General features: G+C 51.7%; 1 protein-coding gene across 1 annotated transcript in view; it reads left to right on the top strand.

Moving 5' to 3' along the window:
• The window catches only part of SLC6A17 (solute carrier family 6 member 17), a 48,862-nt gene that overhangs the window by 22,610 nt on the left and 8,563 nt on the right, over positions 1-17,689 (top strand). The window contains exons 4-7 of the mRNA XM_044238872.1: positions 12-138; positions 882-1,063; positions 2,749-2,859; positions 17,395-17,636. Coding sequence (XP_044094807.1) covers positions 12-138; positions 882-1,063; positions 2,749-2,859; positions 17,395-17,636 — 662 coding nt within the window. The remainder of the gene's footprint in view (positions 1-11; positions 139-881; positions 1,064-2,748; positions 2,860-17,394; positions 17,637-17,689) is intronic.

Raw genomic sequence — 17,689 nt, forward strand, 5'->3', positions numbered from 1 at the left:
CTTGTCCTCAGGTCTGCCTCTTTGTTGGGCTGTATTATAATGTGATCATCGGGTGGAGTATCTTCTACTTCTTCAAGTCTTTCCAGTACCCGCTGCCATGGAGCGAATGTCCCGTCATCAGGAATGGGACTGTGGCAGGCAAGTATGGGACCCCCCCGAGTAGGACCACCCTGGGGACCCCAGCCAGCCCGTCCCAGGAAGGGCTTGAAGGAGCCTAAGAGGCTTAGGTACAGGTTTGGGATTTCATTAACTCGTCACCTTGTATTAGACACCTACCCTCTCTGGTCCATTCTGATGGCTCTTGCCAGCCTGTTCCATAGAGTTCTTAGGGGGATTGAATGAAATGAGTGTAGGGAAAACTCTGGAAAGTGTGGCTTTTGTTTAGTTGTTTTTAGTAGTCCTGTGTTACTCAAATACCATCCTATCTGGAAAGAGCCTTACTTTGCATGCCAGTCTTATAAAAGGCTGGATGATTTATCCTACCTCACCAATGGGTAAACTGAGGTCCAGAAGTGACTTTCCTGTGTTCACACCAGGATCTGAGATGAGACACCAGAGGTCTGGCTCCTAGCTCAGGACCTTTCCCAAGGAACTTGGGGCCAGCTCTGCCTAATCCTTACTGTCCACCACAGATGGAAGTGGGAAGGGGTGGCATGTGGGAATTCAGCCCGATCCATGTGTCCCGAAGCCTCCTGGGCCCCATCTGGAGCCCCATCTGGAATCTTCAGGGTCCGCCAGATCCTGGCTAGCCCACAAGGAGCACAGCATCCCCCTCCCCTAGCCACATTCAGCCGCACTCAGCCACTGCCGCCCTGGGTGGGGATCAGGCAGAGGAGGTGACCCCACAGTCCCGCCTGAGGGGGCCTTTGTTATTGTTCCAGTGGTGGAGGCAGAGTGTGAGAAGAGCTCAGCCACTACCTACTTCTGGTACCGAGAGGCCCTGGACATCTCCAACTCCATCTCGGAGAGCGGCGGCCTCAACTGGAAGATGACCCTGTGTCTCCTGGTGGCCTGGAGCATTGTGGGTATGGCCGTTGTCAAGGGCATCCAGTCCTCGGGGAAGGTGAGTCGGGAAAAGAGTCCGACCCGCAGAGGCGGCTGCAGAAGAGCATGGCAGGCAGGGGGCTGAGGACCCTGGGTTCCGCCATGCCATGCAGGGTCTGCTGAGTGGGCTTTGCCTCTTGGAGGCTCAAGATGATGACACGGGTCCACCGCCATGGGTGCGATGGGTGTGTCACGGCTGTGTCCCTGTTCTCTGTGAACAGCCAACCAGGATTGGCTGGGAGAGGGCTTGTGGAAAATCAGGCCTTGACCCCCAGCCACCTCTGGGATCATATACCTCAGACCTGCTCCACAGACTTTAAAGAGGAAGAAAGCTAGGAGTACAGACCCAGGGATGTTCGTCGAGATCCTAGTCCCTTAGGTTCCCAAGCAAAACGCCTAGAAGAGCATTCCCTGAGCAGTTTTTGGTGAAAATCAGCAGCTCACCGTGTGTGAACTAAAGGGCGCCTGGAGCAGGCAGCTGCTGTGAGTGAAGAGGCCTGGGGCATCCGAGGGTGGCTTTCCCCTGCTCTCTCAGGGTGCAGCCCAGCCAACCCCACACACCCCCTTCAAGTGAGGGCCCTTTCTTCTTTGTCACATATCAGTATTCCCGGACTGCCAAAGCCGTGGCTCCATCCGTCCGTTCTACAGATGAGGAAACTGAGGCCCAGAGCCGGGAAAGCCCCTCCCCTGAGTTAACACAACCAGTCAGTCCCAGAGCTGGAACATCTGAGGCTCCAGGTTCCATAATGTGCTTCTCAAGTAGGGAAGCTAAGCTCTGGGAAGGTAACTTGGTCTCAGCCAACCCCCTCTTCCCTGTCCACAGGCCAAAATAGTAGCTGACACTTGGGGGAATTTATCAGGTACTGCCATACATATGAACCCTTTTGGTCCACAGCAGCCTTACTGAGTTCAGAAGCCTTACACCCATTTCATAGATGCACAAACAGAGGCACACAGAGGTTACATGAATAGCTCAGGATCACATGGTAGGTAAATGGCAGAGCCAGGATCAGAACTCAGGTGCTCTAGCTCTGGACGCATACATGATTACACCTTCAACACCATCCCACCCAAACAGCCTTCTTGAATTGTTTCGGCACAGCAGACGTGCTGTGAGCATCTCTTTCCTGGGCAGCTCTCTGTCGGGGGGATGTAGAAATGCATGAGAAATGCACGTGCTGGAAAACAGCGGGTGATGTATAATCACAAGAGGCAGGACCTTCTCTGATGTTTTGGCTTGGGAGCCATGCCTGTAACCTCCCGGATGCCTTCCATCAAAGGAGCTCTAAGGACAGGGGAGAGCCTTAGGGGGTCCACTGGAGTCAGGGATGGAAGAGCGGGCATGAGACATGAAAAAGTGAGGAGGGGAGAGGAGAGGCTTCCTCGCCCCCTTGGCGGCCCTTGGGGGTGGGGAGGCTGCAGGCCCGGCCCTGCCAGCTCTCGAAAGGGGGAGGCTAGCCCCAGGCACAGCCATGCTGACTCCAGCTTGTCTGTGCTCTTGCTTCTGCCTTGGCTCAGTGCCAGGTGTGTGGTGGTTTTGGCCCTGTGCCCAGGGGTCCCAGGGCTTTTCTTTCTGCTGCCATCAGAGGAGGCTCGGGTGCTCTGACTGTGAGCGGGGAGGGGGATGCCCCAGCTGTGAGCTGGGAGACGGTGCTGGCCGCAGGGGGCCCTCTGCCCCACGGTAGGTCCCTGTCCTCTCTGTAGGTGATGTACTTCAGCTCCCTCTTCCCCTACGTGGTGCTCGCCTGCTTCCTGGTCCGGGGGCTGTTGCTGCGAGGGGCCGTCGATGGCATTCTGCACATGTTCACCCCCAAGGTAAGGGTCTGGGGGCACTGACAGCTCTGGTGGGCCCGGCCAGCATCCTGCAATTTCGCATTCGCTGAGGACCTGTCATGGGTCAAGCAGTCATCACAGACCCCTAGAGGCATGCACTGGGGAAGGGGCATGCACCTGCCCCCTAGGTTCCAATGAGAGGGATAGCGTGTCATTTTGGGTGGAACCGGAGGGAAGCTTCAGGGAGGGCATGACCTGGAAGCAGATCCTATTTCAACGAACGGCCGTTGGACATTGCAGTCAAAGGAAGGGCAGGAGCAAGTGTGGAAAAGCACTGGGTATGCTTGAGGTCCTGGTGGGAAGGCAGGTTTGGCTGGGGCATGGGCGGTTTTATCACTGGATCTGTGACAGCAGGAGCCAAGGAGATGCCTAAGAAAAGTTATCTCCCTGCTGAGAATCCCAGCTTGTTCCCAAATCAGGGGAACAAGTGTTACTGTTTTATTCCGGATACTAGACCACGTGGGGCAATGATTTTACCCTTACCAAATCCATTCCTTTCGTCTCTCACTTCATCCTCCCATAGCACAGTGAGGGACCGCTGGGCACATTTCACAGGGCTGTCACAGGGCCATAGGCATCCTGAAGATCTACACTCAGGTTTCTTGATGGTGGTCTTTGCCACCATGTGGCCTTGCCTCTGTATTCCCCCTGGCCACGGCTGGCATGGGCCGGTCCCCTGAGGAGTCAGGGGATTGCAAACGCAGACTGGGAGGCCTTCAAGGTGCCCCAAGCCATGTACCTTAGGAACCCCAGCGGGAAAAGCTGGGGATGTCCACCTCCACATACCAACGTATCAGTGAGCAGCCAGCTCCTCGGTGAGACTAGGCTGCGGGCATGGGTCAGAATGCCACCATCTTGAGGCCCCCAACCGTGGTCCTCAACAGTGCCGTGTCACACACGTGCTCACCCACACTGGTGCTCACACGGGAAGTTCATAGAGATGACAGGGACTAGAACCCAGATCCGATGGGGAATCCCTGTTCCCTCCCAGCGGCTCTGCCCCGGATGTTGGGGGATGGCAGTAGGTAAGACACACAGCACTCATATTCGTCAGATAGGAAATAACGCTGGCTCCCAGCAGTCTTGGATGTAATATTTGAGGCTGAAGTGGGCCGCCTGAGCCATGCGGCTGACATGAGGTCATCGTGAACCTGTGATACCCGACAAAGAAGCAAAATGCAAATCTGGCACGTTTGGGGGGAGAAACGGCCATGAGAAGAAAGCCAGTGGTTTTTATGACTTACTTCTACTGTATTTCTAGAATGAGGATCAGTTTAACCTTTTCACTTGAGTCTTTTAGTTATACTTTTCTGGGCTTTGGGAGGAAACGGTATACTCTGGAGATGTTCATAAATAGGGAGAGTCACACATGTCTCCAAATGGGCGGGCCCCTTGGTGGCATCCATCTTGAGAGAGCCCAGGACGGGATGGACTCATGAGACTGGCTTCTGGTCCCAGCACACACAGTACAGCTCCCCATTTGACTCAGACACTCTTTCAAACACCTGTTTAATCATACAATGTCTCAGGCATGTAAACATACACATATATAATAATATAATAAACATTGGAGAGACCATAAAATAGTACAGAGACCATAAAAGTGTCCTCATCGCCTGCCCTGATCCCATATCCTTCCTCCCCCAAAGATAAGCACTATCCTGAATGTGGGGTTATCCTCCTAACACATTTCTCTTTCTCTCTCTCTCTTTTTAAGATTTTATTTATTTATTTGAAAGAGAGAGAATGAGAGAGAGAGAGCAGGAGAGGGGAGAGGGGCAGAGGGAGAAACAGATTCCCCACTGAGCGAGGAGCCCAATGCAGGCCTCAATCCTGGGACTCCAGGACCATGACCTGAGCGAAAGGCAGTTGCTTAACCAATTGAGCCACCCAGGCACCCCCTCCTAATACATTTCTTAAAAGACATGTATTTTATCTCGTAATGCATGTATGCATATGTGTAAACAACATACCGCATTTGTGTGTACTTTCAAATTTTACGTAAGTGGCATCATGTTATAATGCATCTTCCTGTGGCTTGCTTTGGCTTTTATTTTTGCTCAGCACTAGTCCTTGAGATTTATTTAGAGTGCTGTTTGTAGCTCTAGTTCATCCATCTTCCCTGCTGTGTCGTAGTTCACTGTAGCACTAAACTGTGCTCATGTATGAGCACGTGAGGCTCATTTATGTTGTTTCCAGCTTTCCCCATGGCTAGTAATGCTACAGTAGACGTTATTACACAGGTCTCCACTTGCACAATTTTCCCGAGGGTGTCTGTGTTTAGGAGTGGAATTGCCATCTCAAAGGGTACATGTACCTTCAGTTATGCTAGAAGGTGGCCACACTGCTCTTCAAAATGGCAGCCAAGGTCAACACTCCCACCAGCTGTATGGGAGAATCCCTGTGGCTCCAGGGACTTCTGTTTTTGCCACTCAGATGGTTGCAAGATGGTGGGTGTGCCCTTGGAACAATAGAAGACCCTCCTTTCAAAAACCTTTTCCTGAATGTTAAGGAAACTCCAGATACCACTTCAGCATCTGCAGGGGGCAGAGTCCTCCTGAAGTGAAGTTTAAAGAAACCGAACCCAGAAGGCCCTAGAAGAGCCAGGTCATCAAGACCCAGCAGGTGGCCCTGACCCATCTAGCTCTTGGGACTTTTAGTCTGGATAGAGCCTGTGGGCTTGTCTGAGCAGTGCTGTCCTTGTCCTTGGTTGGATGTGTCTCACAGGGACGGGGAGGCCTAACTTTTCCGTCAAGGATTCTTTTCATAGCCTGCGCTGCAGGTAAAGCTAGTAATGATGGCTGGGTGAGGCCATTGTTTACAAATTCCTCCAAGTCATCTACAAGAAAGGTGGATCCACTCTCAGAAATAGTCTTCTGACTACCGGGCAGTCTACTCTTGTAAAGCTGGGACTATTCCAGCACAGGATCGGTGAGATATGAGGAACCCTGGAACCATTTCAAGTTCCTGACCTAGAACAGTGCTATTGAATACTAGGGTCATTGCACACAGCTGCTCAGGCTGTGCACTGCTCCACTTATATCGACCATAATGGGAATGAAATCCCCGGGGGTCATGCCATTTGGCAGCCATGGCAGAGTCCAAGAGGACTTTTGGCCAGGGCCTCTCTGAATCCACTTGAAAAAAGCATAGGCTCTCCGTGGATATGCTGAATGTCCTCTTACAAATTCTTCAAACATCAGGAATAATGCAGTGTGGCCAGGGTACCATGATGACCCACTAGCATCTTTGATGGGACAATAACTCATGTTGATGGCTAATTAAATTCTTGGATTCCTTGGGCAACCTCTCTCCTGATAACTTTCTTTCCACCAAAGAAAAACCCAAGTGGGGCACCTGGGTGGCTCAGTGGGTTAAGCCTCTGCTTTCAGCTCAGGTCATGATCCCAGGGTCCTGGGATCGAGTCCCACATAGGGCTCTCTGCTCAGCAGGGAGCCTGCTGCCCCCTCTCTCTCTGCCTGCCTCTCTGCCTACTTGTGATCTCTCTCTCTCTCTCTGTGTCAAATAAATAAATAAGATCTTTAAAAAAAAAGAAAGAAAGAAAAACCCAAGTTAGCATGGAGGGCCACAGAATTCACCATGTGACTTGCTCAACACAAAGTCACAGATTATGGTAGACTTCTCACCACTAAAACTTGAAGAAAGTGTTTATCAAAATTACAGCTGTTCATGTCCTTTGGCCCAGCAATTCCACTCCCAGGTACTTGTCCTACTGATATATTCGCTCACAAGCAAACTGATCTGTGCACAACATTGGTCACTACAGCCTACGTTTTAGTGGCAAAAGATTGAAAACAACCTGAATGGCCATGATTCATTTATCCCTTCATTCCATAAAGGTTCACTGGATGCCTGTTATCTTCCAGGCTCTGTTATGTTCCAGGCTCTGTTGTGTGTCCAGCTATGGGCCAAGCAGACAAACTTCCCAAGCCTCCTGGATCTTGTATTTTAGGGAGACAGACAATACAAGAGTAAGGAGTTGTTGGGTGGTGTTGCTAAGGAGAAAAATAAGCAGAGAAAGAAGGATTAGGGACACCAAGGAGAGGGGTTGCTTCAGCTAGGGTTCAAGGAGGGCCTCCCTGAGAAAGTGGCATAAAAAATAAAGACGTGGGAGATGGGGGAGCAGGCTGTGTGGATATCTGGAAGTAGTACATTCCATTCTGGAGGGAGCAGTAAGCAAAAGGCCTTGAGATTCGATGAGTCTGGCATCCAATTCAAGGAGGCAATTGGATCTGGCATGGGAGGGGAGAGAGGTAAGGACAGGTGGTCAAGGAGGTCATGGGAGGCAGATCACGAGGGTCTTGTGGGCCAGGGATGACTTTGGTGTTTACTCTTGGTGAAATGGAAGCCATTAGAGATTCTAAACAGAGGAGCAAGATGGTCTGACTTCTGTCTTTGAAAGATCCCTCTGGCTGCTCTAGAGAACCTGAGGGGACAAGGGTGGAATGGGAAGACCTGCCAGACAGCTCCATCCAGGTGAATCCATCCAGGTGACAGATGACTGTGATTTGAGTCCAGGTGATGGCAATGGAAGTGATGAGAAGTGGTCGGATTGAGGATACATTTAGGAAGTAGGGTCAACAAGATTTGTTGTTGGATTGGACCTGAGGGGCAAGAGAAAGAGAATGGTCAAGGGTGACTCCAACATCTTTTGACTGAGCATCTAGAAGCATGGAGTTGTTATTTATGGAGAGGAGGGCAAATGATGAGAGGAGCAGGTTCAAGACTACTGTTTTGGACATGGCAGGTCCAAAATGTCTAATAGATATCCAAGTGGAGGGGCCCTGGGTGGCCAGTCCATTAAGCATCTCTGCCTTCAGCTCAGGTCATTGTCCCAGGGTCCTGGGATCGAGCCCCACATTAGGCTACCTGCTTAGCGGGGAGCCTGCTTCTCCCTCTCCCTCTGCTTCTCCCCTGCTTGTGTTTGGTTGTGCACTTTCTCTCTGTCAAATAAATAATAAATACAATCTTAAAAAAAACAAAAGATAGGGGTGCCTGGGTGGCTCAGTGGGTTAAAGCCTCTGCCTTCGGCTCAGGTCATGATCCCAGAGTCCTGGGATCAAGCCCCACATCGGGCTTTCTGCTCAATGGGGAGCCTGCTTCCCCCCACTCTCTCTGCCTGCCTCTCTGCCTACTTGTGATCTGTCTGTCAAATGCATAAATAAAAATTAAAAAAAAAAGATATTCAAGTGGAGATGTTGAGTAGGCAGTTGGAAAGATGAGTCTGCAGGTCAGATGGAGGTGTAAATTTGGGAATCAGAGAATTTGAAACTGTGGACTAATGAAAGTCACCTATAGAATGAACATAGAAAAGATGACTGAGCCTCAGGACCCAGCATTTAGGGGTTGGGGGAAAGGTAGCGGGAGGAGGAAGAGGAGGAGGAAGGGGAGAGAGATGTGGATATGTCGATCCCAGAGGCAGAGAGGAGCAACTGCTTTAAGGAGGGAATGGTCAGCTATGTCCGAAGCTGCTGAGAGGTCAGGCGATGGGCCTGACCCATCAGAAAATGAGCAGTGCGCCTGGCTGCAGAGGGGTCCCCGGTGAGCTCAACGAGAGCTGTTTTGGTGGAGTGCTGAAGGTAAAGTCTGAGCGTGGCGGGTTCAAGGGAAAATGGGACATGAGGAATTAGGAGACGAGTGGTAAAGACTACTTGTTTTCAGGAGTTTTGCTCTACAGGGGAGCAGAGAAATGAGAAAGGGGTGGACACTGGAGAGGGCCATGGGATCAAGGATGTTAGTATATCATCCAGCAATTCCATTCCTAGGCACATTTCCAAGAGAACCCAAAACACGTTCACATGAGAACTTGTACACAAATGTTCCTGGCAGCATTGTTCAGAAGAGCCCAAAAGTAGAAGCAGCTCAAACGTCCGTGAACAGATGAATGGAAAAATCAAGAGTGGTGTGTTTATTGGTTGCAATGTGATTAGGCCATAAGTAGGAATGACGTACTGGCACCTGCTACAACACAGGTGGACCCCGAACACATCAGGCTAAGTGAAAGAAGCCAGTCGCCAGAGACCACATATCATGTGATTCCATTTACGTGAAACATCCAGAATAGGCAAATCTGTAGAGACAGGAAGCAGACTAGGGGTTGCTTAGGGCTGGGTTTTGGGGGAGGTTGGAGGAGGAATGGGAGTGACCGTTAATGCGTGTGGGCTTTCTTTTCGGGGTGTGAAGAAGTTCTAAAATTGGTCGTGGCAATGACTGCCCAACTCTGTGATACGCTAAGAACTGTTAAATTGTACACTTTTAAAAAATGCAGCACAGAGTGGGAAATCACTGCTCTTGGGTGGAGGGAACCAGAGGGCTTGAATGAGCGGGAGAGGTGGGACCCGGTGCCCAGCTGGAGGACGCGGGGGAGTGTGTCGTTTTGTCTGGGAAGGAGGAAGTGAGGGCATCAGTTGAGAGTCCGAATGGTGGAGGGGTGGTGGGGGCCTAAGGAAGGGTGAGTGTGAGGTGACCGTGCAGGGGATGGGGAAGGCGTGCAGCACAGTGGAGTGGGGGGACCCTGGCAGTCAGGGTCATGGGTGTGAGGTGCAGTCAGCCAGCATGGCGCCGCTAACATTTGTCTGGTTTCAAGCTGGACAGTTCCTCCTGGTTCACGCTTCGGAAAGCATGCCAGTTCCCACAGTGAGGGGCTACTTAGAATAATCCTGTGATTGACAGTGGACCGTGCTGACTGGGTGCTGGGCACTGTTACCCACACCTGACATACATCAGCTCATTTAATGCCATGATGACCCTGGAGGCAGAGGTTACTCTTGCCATTTTGTGCGTGGGGAAACTGACACAAGGAAGGTTGAATAACCCGTCCAAGGTCCCAAGGTGTGCGCTGTGTGATTTCTCCAGCTGGGCTTAGCTGCTGGGGGTCGGTGGGGGGTTGGGCCAGGGTCAGGAGGCAATGACAAGCTATGACCACGGAGGGAGGTGGTTGGGGAGTTAAGAGGGTAGCAATCGAGTAGCCCAGGGATGGGCCATTGACTAAGGCCATTAAGAAGGGAAGTTAGGACACACAGAGTCGGGGGGAGTGAAATGTAGGTAGGTCCCAGGGAGGCCAAAGAATTTTGGAATCAAGATACTAGAAGAATGGGGCGCTTGGGTGGCTCAGTGGGTTAAGCCTCTGCCTTCGGTTTGGGTCATGATCTCAGGGTCCTGGGATTGAGCCCCACATCAGGCTCTCTGCTCAGCAGGGAGCCTGCTTCCCTCTCTCTCCCTCTGCCTGCCTCTCTGCCTATTTGTGATCTCTGTTAAATGAATAAATAAAATCTTTAAAAAAAATACTCATAGGAGTGACCTGGAAAGATGGGGTGCTTGGGGGTTCAGGGTCCTTAACGTTGAGGTCCTACTTGGAGCATAGCTCTCAGATATGACAGAGGCTATGGAATGACCCTAGGAGTGGGGTGAAGGACAGGACTGGTGGAAGGGAGGAGCTGAAGGAACCGAGAATTCTGATGGCAGTAGAGCGGGACAGAGAGAGAGAACCTTGGGATAGCAATGATGACCTGGAGGGAGGGGCGGCATCCCGCCCACCTCCAGGCCTGAGGGCAGCATGGGCAAGTGCAAGAACAGCCTTTACCACAGGGGGCTTAGGGGAAGCCTTGGCCTCAGGCCCACCCTTGAACAATCAGACTCCAGCCAGCAGACCGGTTAATCGGGATCACCAGGCATGGTATCCAGGTAGCAGCAACTATTGAAAGCCCCCAGTGGTTCTGAGGTGCAGCCAGACTGGAGAACCACCACCTCAGAGCAAGGAGGACCATCAAGGGAAGGGTGTGGAGACGGGGGATTTGAGGGATGATGGACTGTGAGTTCCAGAAGCCCTAGAACTCTGTGAGTCCCCAACTCAGCACGATGAAGTAGTGTTGAGCCTGGGGCAGGGCGGTGGACATCTCTGGTGTGGACCAGAGGCACTGAAGGCCCAGGGGCAGAGGGCAGTGACCTTGACCCCCGTGAGTAGAGGAGGGCTTCTAGAGAGGATGACCAAAACAGGCCAAGCTTGTTGCCAGAGGGTGGGCTCTGAAGCCAGACTGGCTGGTTCGGGTCCCGGCTCATCACTCCGAGGTCCGTGGTCCAAGGGCAAGATCCCTGGGGAACTCACTCCGTTTTCCTCAGCTTCGAGATGGGGCGAACAGTGGTAGTTCCTGACAGCCTTCTCGGGAGAGAATGGAGGGCTGCTCCCTGTGTGCAGAGAGTACATGGGAAGCCCTAGTGATTATTATTCTCTCCCTCATGAAGGTGACACTGTTCTTGGGTGGTGGGAACCTGGCGCTCCAGTGCCATCTGGTGTCTCGCGCACCGGCAGGGGCCCGGCAGGGCTGAGAAGCAAGAGCGTGGGCTGTGGTCACGCACCGGGTCAGGCCAGGAGCTGGGGAGCTGCTTGTGGATTCCGGAAGCATCTTCGTGCCGCTGAGTCAAGTGCGTGAAACACCTTGTTCTCTGTGTGAGGAAGTGACTCAGCCGTTGTGCCAAGGAGGGGGCAGGAAGCCCTTGCTGTGTTTCAGGGCATCTGCCCCCCCACCCCCTGCTCTTCCCGTCTGACACTGAGGAGGGTGCAATCCTTGTCTTCGGTGGGGAGAGCCCATTTCCCACCTGTCCTCTTGCAGTCACATCCTGACGTTCGGCAAGGACATTCCTGAGGTCTGGCCATGAGTTCAGCCTCTTGGACACTATGATCAGGACCTTGTTAGAATTATGTACCAGCACCCCAGAAATCCCCATAGGTCCCCTTTGTTTTCTTTTCATTTTTTATTTGAGAGAAAGAGCAAGCGCGGAGGGGAAAGGGAGAAGCAGACTCCCCACTGAGCAGGGAGCCTGATTCAGGACTCGATCCCAGGACTCTGAGATCCTACATGAGCTAAAGGCAGACACTTAACGAACTGAGCCACCCAGGCGCTCCTAAGACCTTGTTGGAATTATGCACTAACATCTCAGAAATCTTGATGGAGCCCCTTTAAATTCAAACAACGACAGGCGTTGAATCCTAAAGGTGACTGACTCACTTTATCCCCAGATGAACATGGAGATCTGGTCATCTCCATCAGTAAGAGAGCCCCTCCAAGCCCCATTGAGAGCGGTGCCCAGGCTCACATGGGGCACTTTTCTCCTCGAGGTCAAATTTTGGCACTGTCAGGTTCTTTCCTGGGGCCTCATTAATAGTAGATTTGGATCCACCGATTTTCCTCAAAATAATCTAGGGCTGGGGGTTGGGGGTACAGAGGAGACCAGATAGGCCCTATGTTGGTTGTTGTTGAAAATGAGTGATGGGTACATGTGAGTTCATTATACTGTCCTCTCCACTTTTGTGCATTTTATAGTAACTGTTCTGTAATTTTTAAAAATGAGGAAAGATCAGCAAATACAGTCTTCACAACATACAAATAATTTTTATTCCCATTCCAAATCATGACATTATATAAGATATTCCTACCCTGTCCTTAGGGAGCCTGTCCCCCATGTTGGAGGGGGAACTCAGATGATGCAGTCTGATTATGGTAGCCTCCCTAGGGGGGCTGGCGATGTTGATGGAGGTTGGGCCTGAACAGTGGCTGGGTCTAGGAATTCACCCATGTCTTATTTTTAGCACAGGGAGTGATAAAAATCCCAACAATGACATGTCTGGGTCTCACAGATGATCCAGATCCTTCTGTAAAAACTTTAGTAATGATTGATATAGATGAAAAATGAAATAATCACCAGAAGGAGATGAAGAAGAGGAGGAGGAGGAGGGGGGCGGGGAAGGGGGAGGTAGGGAAGCAAGAGAAAAGGAAAGGAAGCCAATATTAAAATAGCCATGCTTTAAAAAGCAGAAGTTTAAAGCCGTAAGGATCTTCTTGTCCTAGAAGCCTGCATCCTCATACAAAAAGGCCAGGACAATTTCACAGTGCCTGGTTTGGTCCTCCCCGCTCAGCTCAGCTTGAGGAGACAGTCTTGTCTCTTGCCCCCGACTCTTTTCCTTGTCTTTCGTGTACCAGACACGGCTTACACAAAGACGAACAGGAAATGGGCTCCGCCCCTCAGAAACACAAAGTGTTGAAAAGAAGGCAGACATGCGAACCTGAGATGCAGGTGTGGACCAGAGGGGCAAGAGCCCAACGATCATGACGACCTCTGCCAGAGACATCAGGAAAGACTTCAGGGAGGAGGTGATATTTGTGTTGAGTTCTGAGAAATAAATGGGAGTTTCACCACAATGTGAGTAGGAGGAAGGGAATTCCAGGCAGAGGGAACCGCCTGGGCAAAGGCTAGAGGTAGGAGACTGCTATGCTTTCAAAGAGTAAGTTCACTGCCTTTAGAGATAAGGACAAAGAGTGGGAAAAGATTTTCCGGCAGACACAACCATCAAGGATGTTTCCCTTTGCAAGGGGGATGACCAGGGCTTGTGTCCATCTCAATCTACCCTCTCTTACAAAATCTTGTGCTTCCTCCTGCTTAGAACTCACCGGACCACCCAGAGTCTAGCCTTTAGGTCTAGGTTTCTAGCCCAAGGGAGGTGCCCAGGTTCCAGCCGATTGGTAAAACTGACGTGACTGACATTTGTGAGCATCATTGCCCTCCAGGTGCAAGTAATTTCCAGAACTTTCTGGGAGGATCATTTAAGAACCCACCCAGGAGAGGGGAGATACAGAGACCTTTCCCAGTGGGACGATGATGACTTTGTTCTCCTTTTGAAAATAATCTTCAAATTTCTGTATAGGCCCCTGTGTCCTTACTCATAATGCCAAAATCCAAATAGCCCCAAAAAACAAAAGTTGTTTTTTCTTTCTCCTGGAACTTGTTTGGCGGCGAAGTGACCTGAACAGATGTGAGGCTATTTATAGTCTTTATTGATTCACTTGGTGTGAATATTCATATTCTGCTGCAGAAATACTGATGTGTTTGATTATGGGGTGCGGCCCCAGACCCCACCGGGGGTGTTATGTAATTATGCCGCATACGCATCACATTACCTTTCTAAAATAGAATTAGGAACAAGAGCCCAAATTCCACAACCAGTCTGGCCTCAGGGCTTTTAGATAAGGAAATGTGGGCCTGTCCTACTTTTATAAAGATGCCATTTTGAGCACAGGGGACCCTCAACAATGTGGGCTAACCGTACCCCATTTCCCTGGCATCTCATTCTCCCTGCTTCACTGTGACCGTTTTCAACCTCTTCCACCTGTCTGCATGTCCTGACCTCACCCCAAACAGATGATTTGGCCTCCTGCTTTCCAGGGTGAACAGGAACCGCCAAGACAGAAACTCACCCACAGGCTCGGAATGTCCAAACCGGTCTGTACCTGCCTGCCACATCCCGTGCTCTTGTCTTGGTCCCTCTGTGAGCAGCTCCAGGGTCTCTGAGGGGAGACAGCTCCCCACCCCTCTAGATCCCCTGCCCTCCGCCTTTACCTATCTTCAGGTCGCTGCATTAAAGACAAAAACGAGGCAACAGATAAAAAATCAACTCACTGATTTCATACCCTCTGCCTGAAGCTGCTGTCTTTCTCTTCCTGTTCCAAGACGAGCTTTCCAAGGAGTGGATTTTCCACCTTACCTTCATTTCTTCCCCTCTGCTTTTCAGCTTTCCCGGCTCCTACCTGACTCTGGCCTCATCAGCTCCGACCCAGCCCACCAGGGACAGGCTCACCCTGGTATATTTCTCTGGGTAGCATGGGCCTCTCCCCGTCCCAGCCCTGCTTTCTTCCTATGGCCTCTGGATCCAGCCCTCTCTTGCTCCTCCTCCTGTCTGGCCTGCTGTACCTCCTCTCCCTCCCTTGGGAGATCATCTTTGCTGCACTGAACCTGGAGTTGCTGCCTGGCTTGCCTCTTCTCACGACTCTATGGTTGGGGTTCCTCCTGGCACACCTGCTCCTCCTCTCTGGCTCAGCCATCAGACCCACTTGTCTGCCTGCCCACTAGACATCTCCTCTTAGATAGCATAAAGACACATTAAATTCAACATTTCTGCAGCAGATGCCTTGATCTGCCCTGTTCCAACCCCATCAAGATCTTTCCCTTCTTCTCGGACTTTTCCAGGTACGCGGACCAAAGGGGTGGCTGTCCCCTTGGCATATGACCCTCCAGCATCCCTCTATCTCCAGTCCGTGGCTAAGAATGGTTTGGTTGCTTCCTTCCAACACCCCATCCCTTAGTGGTTTCCCATATTAAGTGCTTTCTTAGGATTCCTCCACTTAGGGTCCCTACAGGACCTCTGCTCGGACTCCTCTGCCCCCTACCCCCCGCCTCACCTCTACCTCTACCGCCTTGTCCTTGCAGCTTCAGGCAGCCTGGCCTCTTCCCCTAACTTTCACATGCCCTCCTCTTTCCGCCTTGACTCCAAGTCTCTGCACACACTGTTCCCTCTGCTGGCATGCTTTTCCTCCCCTCTTAGCCTTGCCTTCATATCGCTCAGATGTCACTCAAGGATCCCCTCGTCCTGGAGAAGCCTTTCCTGCCTTCCTGCCTGGCTCAAGGCCCCCTTCCACAGGCTCTCCGAGCATTGGGTACCTGGCCTGCATGGCCCCTGTCCTACTTGCAACTCAGCATCTGTTTGCAGAGTCATTTGACAATGGTCGTCTCTCCCATTAGAATGTCAGCTCCATAGGAGCTGGACCTTGCCTGTGCTTGCTCTCCATGGCTCCCCATCACCTAGCCCTGGGCCTGACCCACAGCAGGTGCTCAGTGTTGCATAGGTGAGTTGTAGTCATAGGGAGGCCACACGGTACTACTGAGGCTGCAGAGAGTGGGAGGGACAGAGGGGAGTGTCGCCTGCTCATGGATGTTGGTGGCTTGTAGCTCCTTAAAGCCTGGCTTCTGGGCTTTCTTGGCGGACCAGAGATGACTTTATTTTGTGCGAGGTGGGGGACCTAATCTCCCCTAGAACACACATGCTTGTGGGCCAAGGCTCCAATGGCATACCGATCCTAAAGTCTCTACTACCATTGTCTTCCTCTTCCCCGTCAGCCTGCAGCGCCTCCCCCAGCAGCACATCCCCTCAAGCTTGCCAACTCCCTCTCAGCTAGTGGAGGGACTCCAGGTGCTCACATAGACCCAGGGAGCTGCTGAGGTGGCAGACGGGTAGGTCTCTGTCGTGGATGTTAGGGCTGTAACAGAGCTTCAAGTCCAATGCCTCAGTGCGCACACAAGGAAGGACTGAGCCTCGGGCACTCAGCGAGGGGAGGTAGGCCAAGGCCAGGTAGGGCTGGTGCCTGCAGGGATGGCAAGCTGTCTAGCACCTCCTCGCCTCCCTGGTCTGTCACTTGGATGGACCTCAGCTGCAGAGGTCCAGGGGCAATGCTCAGAGAAGTAGAGGCATCAGGGGATGGTGTAGGACAGTGTCTTGGGCCACATCAGACCACCTGTGCTTGAGCAACTCCTCTGTCCCAGCAACCAGCTCTGTCACTGGGAGCAAGGAATTTCCACCTTGGGGGTCTCTGTTCACTCTTTCTCGAAATGTGAATAATAATTCCTGCTCCTCACCAAAGAAACCTGTCCTGACTAGGTCAGAGGAACTTCGGCAGGATTCATTTTGCTATTTATGTGCTGGGTTTACTTGTTGCTTGCCACATCTGATCCTCACAATCACTGTGGGAGGGACGTGGCATTATTATTCTCATTTTTCAGATGGGAAAACTGAGCCTCCTAAAATAGGCACTGTCATTTTCCTAAGCCTTGTCAGCTATTTAAAGATGGGAGTCAGGTTTAGACCTGAGTCTGTCTGACTGGACAGCTCTGTGCTGGGTCCAAGCCATGGTCCCTGCTTTGAGGAGCAAACAGCAAAAGGAAAATGGATACTAAAAGCATTTTGGGAATTGTCCCCTGCTCTCTACATGCTGATGTGGTTCAGGGTTCTTTCAGGTCTGAGGACACATAGAGGGTTAGGTGGGGGCTTCCCCTCTCCAGAAGTATCTGGGTTCTGTGTTTTAATTTGGGTGGGTGGGAAGGGGGAAGGGGGAAGGGGACTTTTGTGACCTAGAGTATGTCAATGCGTATGAATGAACATTGGTCTTTCCCCCTCTCCCTGAGGGAAAAGGAGGTCAGGTGGGCAGGAGGGAGAAGTTGGTGTCCTTTCTCATGGTTTGAAGTGGAAGGGAGGTATCAGGGAAATATTGGTGTTCTTAGTGCTCTGGTACCGTTGTACAGGCTGTACACTGCACAACTTTAGGAAGCACCATTCAAGTGAATGGCACTCCCTGGAGTTGTGCACCAGGCCTCATACCGAATGGCCCTGAAGTTATTCCTCAGTATAATAGCTCCATGATAAGCAAAGATGGCAGTTAAAATTGACTGAGAAGTTGCTGAGTAAGCACATAGCATTTATTTGATCTTAAGCCTCACAACCATCCTCTGAAGTCAATATTCCCATTATAGGTGTTCTGCACATGGGGAAACTGAAGCTCAGAGGGGCGTGGAGGATGGCCAAGTTCACGCAGCCCCGGCTTTCCCACTCTGCCATGCAGAAAGGGGTGTGGCGGGAAACCGTTATCTGTGTGTCTCTGGTCCTCCCCCCCACAGCTGGACAAGATGCTGGACCCCCAGGTGTGGAGGGAGGCGGCCACCCAGGTCTTCTTCGCCCTGGGTCTGGGCTTCGGGGGCGTCATCGCCTTCTCTAGCTACAACAAGCAAGACAACAACTGCCACTTCGACGCCGCGCTGGTGTCCTTCATTAACTTCTTCACCTCGGTGCTGGCCACGCTCGTGGTGTTTGCCGTGCTGGGCTTCAAGGCCAACATCATGAACGAGAAGTGTGTGGTCGAGTAGGTGGCCTCTCTCCTCCTGTCCGTCTTACCCAGGCGGGGCGGGCGGGCCA

The sequence above is a fragment of the Neovison vison genome, chromosome 2 (genome assembly GCF_020171115.1).
Source record: "Neovison vison isolate M4711 chromosome 2, ASM_NN_V1, whole genome shotgun sequence".
Lineage (NCBI taxonomy): Eukaryota > Metazoa > Chordata > Mammalia > Carnivora > Mustelidae > Neogale > Neogale vison.